Consider the following 16,587-nt stretch of genomic DNA (forward strand, 5'->3'; position numbering starts at 1 on the left):
CCAAGACAAACCTAGCAACAGCCCTTGGGTACTGAATTGCGTCCCTTCTGCCTTCTTCTGCCTTACGGTGTACACATGGGTGTGCATAACTAGTCTTTCTGACTTGGACTGAGAGCTGGCTCTCCCAGGGCAAGGCCCACGTCATATTCACCTACGTGTTCCCAACATGTAGCACCGTGGCTGGAGCACAGGAGGCACTCCACACGTTTACTCAGTTGATGAGTCATGAGGGGACCAAGTAGATGGATTTGAGTTCTTTGTCCTTTGTGCAGCAACTTAATTGGTTAATAAGGACACCACTGGTCAGCAAGAAGGATGGAAGGGAAGAATTGAGAGGATTCAATAAGCACCAGATCCAGGCATTTGGGAGGAGTTACTGGACATTTTTGTGGGAATTTTTGACCCATAATTGACCTGTCTCTTTTTATAAAGGGAGTAACAGAAAGAGCAGTAGACTGGGTCTGGCTCTGCTGCTCAAAAGCTGTGTGGGTCCATGGACAAGTTCATTAACCTCTGGGCTGAATGACCTCTTTAGTACATTGAGGACGGGGTTATTATGAGCATCAAATGGTGTCACGGACATGCAAACACATTGAAATCTGAAGCACCTCTCCAATGCAAGCTTGTGGCTTCTTCCCAATGCCACCCTGAGCACTAGAGCTTCTCTGTATCTATTCCACAGCTGCCTCCGAGGCCACAGCCCATCTTTCCTGTTGTACACAGAGCTCAGTTTCATCTCAGCTCCCAACTGTCCATCATGTAAACGGAAGAGATATCAGAAAGGTGGAGCCCTTACCCTTCACGTCTCCTTTTTGGCCTGGGCCTGTCTGTGCCATGAAGGCTTCACTTGTCCCTAGGGACCACTGCATACAGTGGACATGGGGAGCTGTCAGTCATCCCATCACCTTGAATTCATCCGCTGCTGGCTGGGAGGCACTGGGCGGGCTACATCAGAGGACCAGCAAGCCCAACCACTTTAGCAGATTCCTGTGCCTATGGGCATGAGTATCGGGGTTGAGATGCCTCTCTCTTTATCTGCATGGGTGTGGAAATGAACACTCCTTTGAGTCAAAGTGAACACAGGGATGTGGGCTTGCACAAGAATAGCTCGGAGACTATGTGCCTAAGTTGTTCCTCTCCCTGCCCTGCCCTCCCCTCCCCTTTCAGAGCTCCCTGAGTTCTTTGGCAAGGGGTCCTACCAGGGAATTTCTTTGATCCTATCCCTCTTTTTCTCCTTCTGTGTAAGGAGCAGGAATTGGTTACTCCCTGTTACCTTCCACGCCCCAAACTTGATGGCTCCTAACCAGAGACTTGGGGAAGCCAACATTGATACAGAAACAATCTGCTCACACCAGCTCAGTATTGGACCAAAAGTTGAGCAGTATAACAATGATGGGTCATGTATTATATTGGAGAAAAATGCCACAAGTGTCCCTCTTCTAATGGGATAGATACACTATGGCAAAAATTGTAAAATGAATTTCTGTCAAGTCCTGTTTCACTTTGATTTTTTATTATAAAATCTTGGCTATGTTTTGCTAGGAAAAAAAAAGAAAGAAAAGGATCAGCTTCAGGTTGTAATTCAACCATGTATTTTTAAATAAACCATGTATTTTTAAACTACAGTAATAGGATAATAGGGTAGGCCAATCATTTCTGAACTATAATGGCAATCCTGTGCTAGACAGTCAATTTGCTCCTACCTTTCACAGCTTTAAATTCTGCTCCTTGTTTCCTTTCATTATTTTTCCTACTGAAACCGCCTCCTCATGACCTTTGTTCATTTAAGAGCTTACTGCCCTATGAACCCAGCAAAGAAGGGTTTTTGAAAATTGGTACTTTGATGACTACGGTTTTTTTCCCCCAGAGCAAAGCTTCATCAATGGAATGAACCCTCAGCTCCTTTTCATGTGTATTGTCTCAAGTGATGCTCAGAGCAGTTCAGGAAATAGGTAGGACAAGTAATATCCCCACTTCACTGATGAGAAAACTAAGGCCTAGAGATTAATTGGCTTTCTCAAGATCATACAGTTAGAAAGTGAGGGCAGGAAATAAAACCTTATTCTTAAGATTCTGCTTTAAACAGGTGAATTTTTCTGTTTACTAGAAGGCTGTCTTAAGAGGCCTGTGCCGCCAAATCATACACAAGTTGTCTTTCAAATTCTAAGGAGGAAAACAAAATATTTATGGTAAACGTTTCCAGCTCGTGTGTTCGCTTTAGGTTGAATTCATCCTAATAGATAGAGCTGTATTTATTTTCTCATGCAGTCTGGAAACTCAGTACACACTTTCCAGTATAGTAGGGCCCTTTGTATAGTCTGCATGTGCATTTGAAGGGCTATGGGGACGCGTCCAACCATTTGTGATGGCTACAGAGGTGTTTGGTTGTCTTGTTTTTATTTTTGTGGTCAACTATTAGTCATATTTACAGTTTCACTTGATTTGGGGCTCTTGACCTTCCCGATTATACTATTATCACAAAAGCAAAGTTTGTTCTGGTTTCTGGTGTCATTTTATGAACATGTTAATAGAGAAAAAAGAGACCTGAAAATTCGTCATCAACTTATTTGCCTCTATCTGGCAGACATCTCTGCTTCATCCCATTTTAACAATTATTGGTGTTCCCCAAGGACCAGGGAAAATAGAACATGTTTAAAGACAAAATTACCAATTTCTGCTCACCCTAGTGATAATCAAATTAGTATACTGTGCCTGTAGTCCCCCTTCCGCCCTTAATTCAATATGCTAGCATTAGGGACTCGTAGCACATCAGAATTTGTCTACAAGAACCTGGTAAACTGTCCATTGCCCACAGACTGATCACCAAGGCCACCTGAATTGTGAAACAAGAAGAAATCTTCCATCTTTTTAAGTTCTAGGGAGGGCCAGCCCTTGAAGTAAGTGCCTTTTATGACTTAAATTAATTCTGTTGAGTGAGTTTCTATTAAATCATACCTGTTCCAGTGAAAAAAGATTGGGCAAATTGAGATAAATTGTTCCAGTATCAATGAAAATAAAACTGTTTTCTGCCCAGAGTAGCTCTCACTGCCCCTCTTCAAGTGGGTTTGTGTTTCTACTTTCAGAGCCTAATTCAATGCAGAGAGGCAGCAGAAGATTTGGTATTGGCGAAACTGGCTTCCCCAGTTACTTACTGTGTGAGCTCAAGCAAGTTCCTTACCCTCTCTGTATTTCAGTTTCCTCATCTGTAAGATGCAGCTAATACCCACCTCATAGGGCTGTTAGAGGATTAAAGGAGAGGGATTAAAGATGACGGCACTTAGTACATGCTGGGTAAAAAGAAGAGAAATATGAGTAAGCAGGGAGAAGGAAAGGACGCAGAGCGTGGCCTAGCAAAGAGTTAACTTTAGCCCTCTTGGAGGTGTCTTTCCAAAAATTTCAACATGCTGACAACAGCCAATGGGATGGGTGTGTGTGTCTTTGCAAACAGAACGTGTAGATGCATGTCTTCATGCCTGGGCTGGCTGCTTCAAACCCTGATTATAGCCTAAGAACTAGAAAACAAATGTGTTTTCGTTTGGGTGTTGAGGGTGGAGCCTCTGATACTACTTCTCAGCTGTGGCAGACACTCAGAATTTGCGGGGGTTCATTCTTTGCTAGACACCAAACACTTTTTTTTTAATTTTTTATCGTTTGGAAGATGAGAAGGGTCACTGCCCACGTAGGCCAATTGTAGACGATAGTAAAATAACATCATCAAGCTGAACCAGGGCTTTCCAGGCCACCAAATGGATCTGTATATCCGTATGATATGAGTCTTTATCTGCCATACTTTAGACCTATTCTTCACCTCTCGGTGCTCTTTCTCTCTCGTTTACTGCTGCAGACAGTGCTAGCCCATTAGTGCTGTCCCTAGGAGAGTGGCTGTAGTTCCCATTTGTTGCAACAGAAGGAGCACGGAGTTGATTGGGAGCCCCTGATACAGACTCTGCCACTGACCAGCTGTGTGAAATTAGCAAGCTCCGTTGGCTAACTGCTCTGCGGCTTACTGCCCTCCGCCTACCTCACAGGTGTATTGTGATGCTCCAAAAGAGTGGCGAAAGGAAAAGTGTTCTGAAGTTTCTCAGCTTCCTTCTTACCACATATTTCATGGCTGGGAGAGAGACCCCCAGCTACTTAGGCCAGAATCTGTTAAGTTCTTGCATCCCCTCTGCCCCAACTCCATAACTGAGATGGGAATTCCAGTTGAAAAGTAAGGACAAACTGTGGAATTCAACCTGGTCCTAGGCTGGCAGGCAGGGATTTCTGCTCCTCTTTTCTCAAAGGCCACCGGGGAGTTTTCAGGATAGCAGCAAAGTCTTCATTTTGCCCCTACTGAGACTTGGAAGTGGCCTTCTTAAAGATTCCCAAGGGCACTTTTAATTCTGTTTTCAGTCATTCCACAGTTAGGCTTCTTCCACACAATTAGGTTTTGAGTGTCTACTGCACTCCAGACACTGCATCTCTCAGAGATACCAAGGTAAACAAAATCACTTGAGCTCCCTGCCCTCTCGGACCTTCCAGTCTAGTGGCAGAAATAGGTGTGGAACATCTCCCAAATTGTTCCCTAGGTATCTGAACCCCCACCTCTCAAAGGTGAACTCTTCACCTTCCCCCCAAGATCCTTCCTCCCTTAGGCATCCTAATGTCAGTGAAGAGCTCCACTTAGTCACCCAATCAAGAAACCTTGGGAGTCATCCTTTGCACCTCACTCTGTCTTACCCACCAATTCCAATCTAGCATCAAGTCCTATTGTTTTTAGCCTCTGAAATATCTCTGAAATCTATCTCATCCCTGTCTTCACTGCCATGAATTTAGTCCGAGTCGCCATTATTTCTCTCCCAGCAATCACAACCTCCTCGGTAGGTTCCCTGTCTCTGGTCTTGCTGCCCCATCCGCTCCCTTCCACTTGCGATGTGTCCAGAGGTGAAGCTGTATGAACTCGAGTAAGTCCCTTTCCCTTTCTGAGTTTTAGCTTCTCCATCCTAAATTGGATAATTTCCTAAGTCTTGTACGGCTCCCTTTTCTATGGTTCTGGGATCAGCTGATTCTTGATTGTACTCTAGTGCAGCTATCCAGACTTCCAAAGAAGATATTGCTATATCTGGGCCACTGGCTTCTGGGTGTGTATATCCGTTCATTCATTTCTTCATTCAGCAAACATTTACTGCACACCCACTGTGTACGAGTCACTGTACTTAGCACGAGTGATTCAATTGTGAGTAAGACACAGGCCCTGTCATCAAGGAGCTCAATCTCTCAGGGTACAACTGGGCAACTTAGCCCATTCTATATAGTTGGGGTAATCATGGAAGTTTCCCTGGAATAGCTGATATCTTGGTTGTAGCCTGAAGGATAAATATGAGCTAGCCAGGAGAACAAAGGCAGGTATAAAGGCCCTAAGGCAGGATGCTGGGAGAGAATAAAGCTAGATTGGAGGATGGCAGACCAATTGGGAGGCTGTGGCAACACTCCATGGACAAGGGACAAGGAAGTCTTGAATTAAGACCACAGAGGTAGAGAGAAGTGGACAGGTTTGAGTTTTATTTTGGAGGTGGAATTAACTGTCCTTGCTGGTGAATTGAATGTGGAAAATGAGGGAAAGAGAGAGGTCATGGAGGTTACTTGGATTTCTGGATTTATCAGCTTTGTGGCTGGACTGCCATTTATTGAGTCAGTTCCATTAACTCTGGAGGAAGGGGCTGGTTTGGGGGATGAGATTGGGGAAACCATGAGGAGTTCAGCTTTGATCATGTTGAGTCTGAGTTGGAATATCCTAGTGGAGAAGTTTGGTAAGCCATTGGCTATAAGGATCTGGCACATGGAGAAAAGAAATCCAGTCTGGAGTTTCAGACTGGGGAGTCATTAGCATGTAGATGAGATTTCTTTAAGGAGAATAAGTGGACACTGAAGAGCTGAGTACCCAAGAGAACCAGGACATCAGTGCTAAGAGGGGAAATCCTCTCACAGCTACGGAGTGCCCATTCAGGCCTGGACACACAACTCTGCCCCAAAGAGAGTTGCTCAATGATATCTGTGCACCTCCCAATTAAACTGAACAGAGGGAGTATTAAGTACCCAATTGTAACTTCTCCATTTTACCATAAAGATACCTAAAGAAAGGGAACTGATAAGGGCATGCCATCTACCAGATGTTTTACATTCACTAACTCACTGAGAAGCTCCCAATAATCCTCCACTAGAGCTATCATTGGTTGGAGCTCTAGAGACTCAGAGTGGTTAAGTCACTTGCCCAGGGTCACACAGCTATTAAATGGCAGTAAAATCTGACTCCAGATCTGTCTGACTCCAGAGCCTGCACCATGAGACCACCTAACAGCATGGCACCACCTCTCGCAGTATAGCTTGAGCCTTCAGAAAGCCTGTGGACCCTCCATTTCCCTTCTGTGCTTCATAAACATCATTTGCATCCCCTAGCTTAACACTTTGCTCTCCATTAAAATACAAATCCCCCGGGGAGAAGTAAAGCACTAAGTTGTGTCAGTCATTTATGCCTCAGTGGGAATGAGTTTCAGATTCTCCCTTAGGAACAAATTTTAATTTTATAGGAGAAGGACACTGGAACCTTGAGGGACGGAGAAAAAGACAGAAATGGGCCTGGTGAGGAAAAGTCATCCCCCTCTTAGTTTCACGGTTCTACCGGGTCTGAGGCATGTGCTCTTAAGATTCTTCGATGCTATTTCTGCATATGTGTACTATATATGCAGACCCATTTCTGGGTCGGCTACGCCCAGGTATCTGGGGCTGGGGCATGGGTGTGGTCTGATCTAAAGTGACCTGAAACTGCATGCTGACTCCAACCCACCGTGGTCAGCAGGAGGCAGCCAGCCCCTGGGCTGCAGTTGTGAAACTAGTTTCTGGCCTTAGGCACAAGCCCCACTTGTCCTCTTGAGAATTAGACCCTGATGTGCATATTTAAAATCCTGAGCAGATGGAGGCAGGAGAGCTTGTTGGAAAGACTTGGAGAAGTCCCTTCTGCCCTGTCTGGGTCTATTTGCCAAAATAAATGACATGTATCGGGGCAGGGCATTGGTCCAAGCCCATTGAAATTCTGCTAGCAGTCCAAACAGTGATGGTGTTTCAGATTGGTTCTATGAAATGATCAGTTAGGAAGAGAGAAATGATGGGTGAGCATCTGGCTATGGCAGCCTACTGATGGGGACAGTCCCAGGGGCGGGACGGGGGTGGGGGGCAGCCTCAAGGACCCCCCCCTCCCCAGGACATCTGCCACTGGCAAACAGGGAAAGAGCCACACGCTGGCAGCAGGTGGTCCAGTTTAAGTCCCATGCCATTCCTCACTAGCTACGTGACCTAAACAAGTCCTTTCCCTTCTCTCAGCCTCCTTTTTCCCCCCATGTATAAAACAGAGCCTGGATGGAATGGTCTCTAAGGGCCTGTCCTGCTCGAACATTCTGTGACTTCTCTGACACTGGTTTGATTTCTTTTTCTCTGTAGTGGAAGAGGCCCACCCACCCACCTGCTTATCTGTAGCCGCTATGTTCTCACACTGACCTCTGCCGGCCATTCTGAAAACTGCCACCGATAGCCTCTAGGGATGAAAACAAGCAAACAAACCAAAACCAAAAAAAAAATAAAATAAAATAAAGCCGTTCATCATTTATTTTAGTATTAAGCTTCAGCAGTACACTGGGCATGTGACAGAAACCCTATTCATTGGAGACAAGGGGAAAAGATCATAGAGCTATATGCACAGAGTAAGCAGAGACGGCTGACAAAGCAGCTCATGAAAGAAATGTCTCTCCATTTCTTTTCTTTGCCATCTTCATTTCTTCATGGTGCTCTGTGCCACTGTGTGAAAGAAAGGACCTCAGTGGTTGGGAAGGTTCCTGGTCTCGTATCCTGCCACTACTGGCTCCAGAAGGGGCTGGCACCATGCTGAAGAGGCAGTTCTGGGCCAGCAGGGCCTCAGAGGCCTCAACATATCCCACAGGCCCTGCCTCTGGCCCTTAAGCCTGAGAGGTTTCTAGCTGGGACCAGCCCAGAAGTACACCTTCCTCCAAGAGGGTACCGTTTCAAATGCCCCTTTGAAAAGAGAATTTGAATTCAAACTCAAAGGATCCATGAGTTCTTTCGGAGGCTCACTTTAAGTTCTCTGGCCGGGACAGCAGAGTGAATGGAGTCGGAGATGTGACTGTGGCAAATGCAGCATGCCTTCCCAGCCAAGAGAAAGGGAGTGGGCTGTGGAACCCGCCCTTTCTGGATGGAATCAGACTTCCTGTGAAGTCCAGCCCTAGAACTGCCTCACCCCTGCTTCTCTTTGCTGGTTCTTGCTGAGCATGCACTCACAAAGGCAAGAGACCAGGGCTGGAGTGTGCCCAGGCCATGCACTGCTCAGGCTCTAGTGACGTGAGCAAAATGGGAACGGGGCCACCCCACAGTCTGCCCTCTCGATAGCTGTTCACTGGTTTCTCATGCTCTCCACCTCCCTTCCCTTGGTGCGCAAAAGCTTTGGGCAGGGCTCAGATTTGGGTCAAGCATTCAGTGCCCTGACTTCATCTCCACTGCTAGTAATAACATGGTCTCAGCCAGCCTGTCCTGCCCCACCTCCATCCTCCCACCAACCAGTTCGCTCCTCCCCCAACAGCTGGTTCTTATCCGTCTCCCTTGTTCCAGCCTCAGGCTGGCTGCCCTGGCCTCATGCTGACACACACATGTTCTCCCAAACACTCGTTGATGAGTTTCAGCCCTGAAACACCGTCTCCCTCTCATCCCTTCTCCGTCCCCAAATCTCTAAGGGTTCCCCATTTCCTGCCACACCAAGTCTTCAACTTTCTTGTCTTGCCTTCCAGGCCTACTTCGGTTGGGGCTCATTTAGCCTTTCCAGTGTGGCCGTGGCCCACGCCACCCCACCGCCCCCTTCAGCCATGGACAGAATATAAGCGTCCCGCAAAGCATCCATGGCCGGCCCCGCCTTTGTGTTCCTGCAGCGCTTGCACTTCGTTCCAGACTTTAACTATTTGCTATGGTTTTGTGTACGTTAGTCTCAAAAGCTAGGCCCACATTTTCAACTTCTTTGTTAATCTTCAATAGCACCCCAGCACTATTTTTTTAAGTATTGTTCTTTTAGTTTCATATATGTGTGTGTGTATATACATGCATATGTATCTATGTGTATATAGACAGTTAGATAGTAAAAACTTATAAGCGTAGTAAGTAACAGAATCATTGTAAACAAAATTCCCACGATAGGAGGTAAGAGCATAAAAGGTGGCAGTTCCCCTCCCACCCCATCGTTCCCCGAAATAAGCCTGTGAAACAGTCTGCAACCTAACGCCCTCTGTTGGTTCTATGTTGGGTGTCAAGAAAGGTTGAGTGGTGGGTGGTACCCCCCAAAGAATTGCACCTCATTGGGAGGAGCATCTTTTACTTCTTTGCAAGAGTCCTAGGTTAGGTCCCCGTGGGCCTGATTGACACTGGAAATTTTACTCTAAAGGCCCCACATAGCTGATGGCCACTTGTCTCTCCAGTACGTGATTCTAACCACTGCAGAAAGCATCTGTCCTCTCTTCAGCCCTTTTAAAAGTCAGCCTCGAGGGTGAATATTAAAGGGCACATTTAATGGACTTTACTCAGAGGTTTTCATAGATCCATAGGAAATTGCACAGTCAAGAAAGGGGCTGAGAGGCGGAGACGGGAAAGTGTTTATGAAAATAGGCTCTCTACCTGGTACAGTGTTGTGTTCTCTGAGAGTTAATGCACATTACTAATGCTTTTCATTTTTCTGCCAAGAAAATTCAGTCCCTACTGGGATTTGTTCTAAATGATAGACCAGCCCGCCTGTGTTGCAAACACTGGAGTTAATTCTCTGTCTCCACCGGCTTGAAAATGTCAGCCTGAACTCTCAGACTTAATTGTTACAGACACTTAATAACCCGGACATTCAAAATCCTCAGGCTGCTCCCTCCTGCTTTCATAATTGATACTTAATGGCTATTCTCAGGCTTTTTAGATTTTACACATTATACAGATGGCGGGGGGTACAGGGAAGAAAAGAGACATCGGGAGGAAACAAACAGTGTGTGTATGTGTGTGCATGGGCGTGTGCGTGTGCGTGTGTTCCCTGTGTGTCTGTCTCCAGTTGCAGCACTGGGGTTCTGGGAACAAAGATGAGTGGACAGGTTGGTCAGCCCATGGCTTTCCGGGTGATCCTCTCTCTGGCCCCTGAGGCCGTGTTCTTCAGACACAGCCCTTTCTGGACTTCACTCCAAGCATGTGGTTGGCCACTTGGACATGAGTTAGAAAACGTCACGATGCTCTCCAGAGTTCTATTCCTTTGCTCTTTTGACAATCTGATGGATGGCCTGGCATGAACTAGGAAGAGGACAATATTATCCAGCCTAAGTAACTAATCTCCTAAGAAGTACAAAGTTGAAGAATCTTGGTGCATGTGAATCTTATTAAATGTGCTTATAAAATATGTTCTATCCAAATAAGCTTAGCAGCCCCTAAAATAGCCTTTTCTGATCCATGTCTGGAACTTTGGCATGCTTCACAGGTCTCTAAGCCAAAATTATTTAGTGAAGTGATGACAGTGTTCTTTGTGCGTGGGAAAATGGAAAGTGTTGATGGTCAGTCCTCTATTGACTAAATATACTCCTTCTGTCCATCTTAGGGGCGACCGGGACCAATTGGAATTCAAGGTCCAACAGGTCCTCAAGGATTTCCTGGCCCTAGTGGTTTATCAGGGCTGAAAGGAGAGAGGGGCTCCCCAGGCCCTCTGGGACCATATGGACCAAAAGGAGATAAGGTAAGAGCACCAAAGCTTTATTTTCCTTTGACTCATGGGCCACAAGGATGAAGGTGAAAGGTTCTAAATCTCAGTTCTGTTAATTTATGGAGAGGATGTTAATCCTGAATACCTTGGTGCCAGGCTACATACTTTAAGAAGAGACAGCCTGGGTGATATGCTGCTAGTGGATCAGCCCATTTCTGGAGAAACTCCCATGGCCAAAAAATCAGCAAGTTCATTTATTAGCTATATGTCAGACAGGTGGGCTCACTGTAGTGGGAAGTCGTGTGGATTTGAACCGCGCGTAAGTCAGAAATCCAATCAGCTGGGAATTAGGATCCAAGCGAGGAGAATGAGACACAAAGGGTCAGAAGGCTTGGAAACCATCTGTGCCACAAACATAGGGAAAGAGATGCAAAAAAAGAGATAGATTGTGTCATGGTGGCTGGCTGAGTTGAGCAGTTCAGTTTATGTTCCCTGGCAATTTTAATCCCCTCCCATTCACCCCATTGATGAGGGAGGGATTCCTACCCTAGGGTTCTGGGTATGGCCAAGGACATGACAGCTAATGCTGGACAGAGGAGATCGACAATACGTATGTTAGTCACATATATTCAGCACAGGGGGGGAGGACACTGCACACCATGCAGGGCCACACGGGGCTTACACTCCTGAACAAAATGCACCAAGAAGGAACTGTGGGAGGTGGACTTTATAATGTCGAGAGGATGAGGGTCCCTTGGTTCCTGAAGGAGGATATGATTGGCTTGTTTGAATGATTCAGTGGGCCAGCAGGGAACTGATACCCGATACTCAGGAATAAGCGGGAACTGCACTTGGTCTATTTGATCAGGAGGGTTGTTTGCCTGGGAGACCTTATCTATAGCAGCAGAGTGGAGAAGGGAACTTTGGGTTAGGCCATTTGAGGCCCTCCCAGTTTTCCCAGATGTCACGGCAACACTTAATATTGAGCCTTGATTTTAGGTCTTACACTACACTGCTTAAGACAAGAACTGTCTGAGACCTTAGGTGGAGGCAAGTGATCACTTGGAACTGGAATAGGGAGCAAGGACACAGTGTGGAGAGGGAGACACAAAACACTTAACCACTTAGATCATGAATCCCATGAACAAACCCACTGAATCTAATGGAGATCAATTGAATCGTCTCTTATATTCCTCTCCCTACTCCTTTTTTTTAGGGTCCTATGGGAGTTCCTGGCTTTCTTGGCATCAATGGGATTCCGGTGAGTGTATCCACAGAGATATTTTTTTAATTGAAATATAGTTGATTTACAGTGTTGTGTTAGTTTCTGGTGTACAGCACAGTGATACGGTTTTATATATATATATATACTTTTTCATATTCTTTTTCATTATAGGTTATTATAAACTACTGAATATAGTTCCCTGTGCTATATAGTAGGACCTTGCTGTTTTCCATTTTTGTATATAGTAATTTGTATCTGCTAATACCAAACTCCTAATTTATCCCCCACCTTCCCCCTTTGGTAACCATAAGTTTGTTTTCTACACAGAGGCATTTTTAATAACACCTCTAGGTTCTGTCTCATAGCTCAAGCACTTTGGCCTTAACAACACCCTATCTCATACACACATGCTCAGGGTCAAGTTTTGAGATATGCATGGTAAGATATGAAGGGCACTGGTCACCCACAGTTTCCTTGGGATTCAGTTACAGGCAGCACTAAATCATATGGTTGGGGGATGCAGGGACATGTCCAGGCATAAGAAACCATCAATATCTTAGCCAAAATAAGTTAGGTCTTATGAGTTGAGGGGAGCTTTAATTGGGGATGAGGGACTGGTTCTGAAGTGTGAAGACAGTGGCACATTAGAGCACATACATCCTCATTATAAGAAAATTAAGAAGGTGCATGAAATTGGGAAAATGCATAGTGATATCTTGATACATTCCATTTCAATAATTTGTTCTCTTCAGCCTTATCTCATTTCAGAGTGAATTTCCTTTCAGTGTTTTAAAGACCTTTTTAAAATACAATTTTTAAAGGTTGCTTTCCATTTACAGGCATTACAAAATATTGGCACATTGTAAACTGACTGTATGTCAATAAAAAATAAAATCTTACATTGCATCTCTAAAAAACAAAAAAAAGTTAACTCAAGTAAAAAATATATCGACTGTATTCCCATGTGGTACAATACATCTTTCAGCCTATGTTACACCCAATCGTTTGTACCTCCTACTCCCCAGCGCCAGTGTTGCCCCTCGCCCCACTGGTAACCACTAGTTTGTTCTCTATATCTGTGAGTCTGCTGCTTTTTTGTTTTATTCATGAGTTTGTTGTATCTTTTAGATTCCACATATAAGTGATATCATACAGTATTTATCTTCGTCTGATTTATTTCACTTAGTGTAATGCCCTCCAGGTCCATCCATGTTGCTGCAAATGGCAAAATTTTGTTCTTTTTTATGGCTGAGTAGTATTCCATTGTATTTGTATACTACATCTTCTTTATCCATTCATCTGTTGATGGACACTTAGGTTGATTCCATACCTTGGCAATTGTAAATAATGCTGCTATGAACATTGGGGTGCATGTGACTTTTCAAATTAGTGTCTTCTCTGGATGTATGCCCAGGAGTGGAATTACTGGGTCATATGGTAGTTCTATTTTTAGTTTTTTGAGGAACTTCCATACTGCTTTCCACAGTAGCTGCACGAATTTCCATTCCCACCAACAGTGTACAAGGATTCCTTTTCCTCCACATCCTTGCCAACATTTGTTTTTTGTGTTCTTTTCGATGCTAGTCATTCTGACAGGTGTGAGATAGTATCTCATTGTGGTTTTGATTCTCATTTCCATGATGATTAACAACCCTGAGCATCTTTTCAAGTGCTTATTGGCCATCTGCATGTCCTCTGTGGAAAAATATCTATTCAGTTCTCCTGCCCATTTTTTAATTGAGTTGTTTGTTTTTTGAAGTTGAGTTGTATGAGTTGTTTATATATGTTGGATATTAACCCCGTATCAGTCATATCATATGAAAATATCTTCTCCCACTCAGTAGGTTGTGTTTTCATTTTGTCAATTGTTTTTACCAAGTGACTACTCCAAAGATCACTTGGAGACAGCCTCTTCCCTTTATCCTGAGGACCTGGCTTTGCTGGAGGTCAATGGGGAGTTTGAAGTTTGCAGACGTCTCCTTTTCCCATTCCTGCCAGCCCAGTCCCTTAGTTTCTCCATTTTCATCCAATATCCCTACTCATCCCACTACTGGAGATCGCATGATAACATTTCTCCAGCCTTTAAAACACAATATTTGGAACTTGCTGCTATCACTTTTTAGTTATATCCTTCAGCACTTCTCTCTGTATTTCATCTTTAGCCTGGGCTGTGTCTATCGCAGTGGTTTTCAACCTTGTTTAAGAGAAGAACCAAATCTTGTGTGGAAGCCCGGCACATAGAACAGGACAAAGTGGAGGGCCTCCATTTGAAGAAGGTCCTAGAACATGCTTTTATCCTTCCAACAATCTCTAAGGGATTCTTTTGAATCATATCAAAGCAGTTTGGTAAACCTTTGATTTAACAGTTTCTGGTGTTACACAACATAACCAGCTAGTATCAGATAAGAGGGTTCAGATTTCTTTGTGCCAACCTATAGGTATTTCTTGAGTACCTGCTATATGCTAGCATTCTACCATGGGGATACAAAAACAGCATATGGCTTTGCCCTCGAAGATCTTACCATCTGGTTCACTTTACCCCCAGATCTAGTATACATTTGTAGATTTGAGAATAGAAGGCTTACCTATCTTGTATTCATTACCTGTATCAACAAACAGACCATCAGATTTCTGCATTTTATTCAACTGCAGGGTCTGCAACATGCCCAGAAATGGGCCAGTGGGGAAATCATTGGATGGGATTGACCACCCTTTTATGCTGTCCCCTGGCATTTTCTTATGGCTGTGTTCCTATGACCACTTCATCCAGTATCCACTCAGAGTGTGTATCTTGTGGGAGCCAATGGGTGAGGGAAACTAGCAAACTGGAGTCCACCTCTTCCTCTTAGACCCCGGTGCTAAATTCAGCATATAGTGGGAGCTCTAAAAATATCTGAGGGACTGACTCCAAATTCTAGTGCTTTTAAAAGCAGACATTGTCAGACTGGCAGGACTCCCTCAGACAGAGAAAAACACAGACACCCTCAGCCCAGTCAGACTAATTATTTTGCTCAACTCTCAGCAGCACTTATTAAGCAATTTGGCTAAAAGCAGCAGCTTTCACCAACCCATCTTACTAAACTGATCACTGCACAAATCTGGTTCTGCACTTAATATTATTGGCTGATCGCTAACATATGTGTCACTGGTTCTGGTCCCAGAACTCCATTTTTGCTGTCATGTAGACAGTTTCAACAGGAATGAGCAAGATCAACCAAGTCTGTGCACTAAGGGGCGTGACCACCAGTTGAGAGTGAAGAAACAGCCATTCATCAAGATAGTCCACATTAAAGCAACATAGACTAGGGGTGGGAGGGCTGTGGCTTTTAGTGATATCACAGCTGGGAGCTGGGCTGTTGGCACCCACAAGACATGTAGGCCTACCACATGTTTGCAGTTCAAATAAGTCGGGAGCAGAAGTTTTCAATCTGTCCTTTGCAATTTATGTTTAGCTTTTCCCATGGCGTCCATCTCAGACATTTCCCCACCTAGAGATTTGGAAATGAACACACCAGATTTGTATCTTCAAAGTGGACAATGTACCACTCACCAAATGGAAACTTTTCCTTTGAGATCTGGTTTCTGAGAAACACTGCTTTTATAAATACAGCAGATCCACCTCTTCTGTGTGTTCAGGCCCCTGTGGTTCTATAGAACCATGATTTCCCCCCCTCAAAGAGCTACATTCTCTTGGAGAGCTGGTCCACACATAGGTAAAGTCACTATCTATACCAAGAAAAGGTGGAACCAAGGTCCCAGGACTAAGGAAGAGCCCTAATACTGAGCCAGCCTATTGTCTTATCTTAACTCATCTCTTACCCAGCTGAGAGATAGCCCCCAGCCAATTTGGCTGGAACTTTTTTAAATGGTGATGAGGATCCCAGGAAGAAATAGACACTACACCTTAAGGGATTGACTGAATAGAGTTAATTTTATGGTATATTTAAAAGACTAAGGGAAACAACAATGGATGGTAAAGCAACCAACACAGAGATGTTACCACCCCAAGTCTCAGAGGGAAAAGAAGAACTGGCAGTACTGGAACCCTGCAAGACCTGGAGCCATGGAACAGCAGTTGCCCAAGGGAAGCTAAGAGTGTAGAGAAATGTGGCCATTGCCAGAAATATAGCCAGGAAGAGAGGGCATGGGAGAAATCAACCACCTGTGCCCTTTGTCCTCCTATTTCGGGTCTCCCACTTGTGTCTCCCAGTGACTAAAGACAAGAAGACAGAGGGAAAGGAAGCCTGGGCAGTACCAGCCATAAATGTCAGCCTCCCAAGGCACAGATCTGGGGCAGGTAGAGTGTAGATCTTCAGGCCAAGCAGGAATAGCCATTTGGTAAGAAAATGTTGATGACTCTAATAAGATGTGTCAGTTTCCCCGGTACAACTAAAACTCATCACTAGAGTCTGGAGAGGCACAGATTGCAGCAAGTCTACGGCAAAGCTAAGTTGATTGACCATTCCTCTGGACTTAGCATTACATGTGTCCAGCAGTGTAGACTCACTTTTGTATGCACAGACCATCTATCTCCTACAACTATAATAACAATGAAAAAGAAACAGAATTCTATGGAGCATTTTCTCAATAAGCATTTGATCAAAGGTGG

The 16,587-nt window shown here is 44.6% G+C and overlaps 1 protein-coding gene across 2 annotated transcripts in view; it reads left to right on the forward strand.

The window, feature by feature from the left end:
- Nucleotides 1–16,587, forward strand: part of COL4A6 (collagen type IV alpha 6 chain) — a 264,443-nt gene that overhangs the window by 192,034 nt on the left and 55,822 nt on the right. For both annotated transcript variants that reach the window (XM_010946102.3, XM_074359539.1), the window contains exons 4-5: nt 10,652–10,786; nt 11,970–12,014. In XM_010946102.3, coding sequence (XP_010944404.2) covers nt 10,652–10,786; nt 11,970–12,014 — 180 coding nt within the window. The remainder of the gene's footprint in view (nt 1–10,651; nt 10,787–11,969; nt 12,015–16,587) is intronic.

Source organism: Camelus bactrianus, chromosome X (genome assembly GCF_048773025.1).
Source record: "Camelus bactrianus isolate YW-2024 breed Bactrian camel chromosome X, ASM4877302v1, whole genome shotgun sequence".
NCBI lineage: Eukaryota > Metazoa > Chordata > Mammalia > Artiodactyla > Camelidae > Camelus > Camelus bactrianus.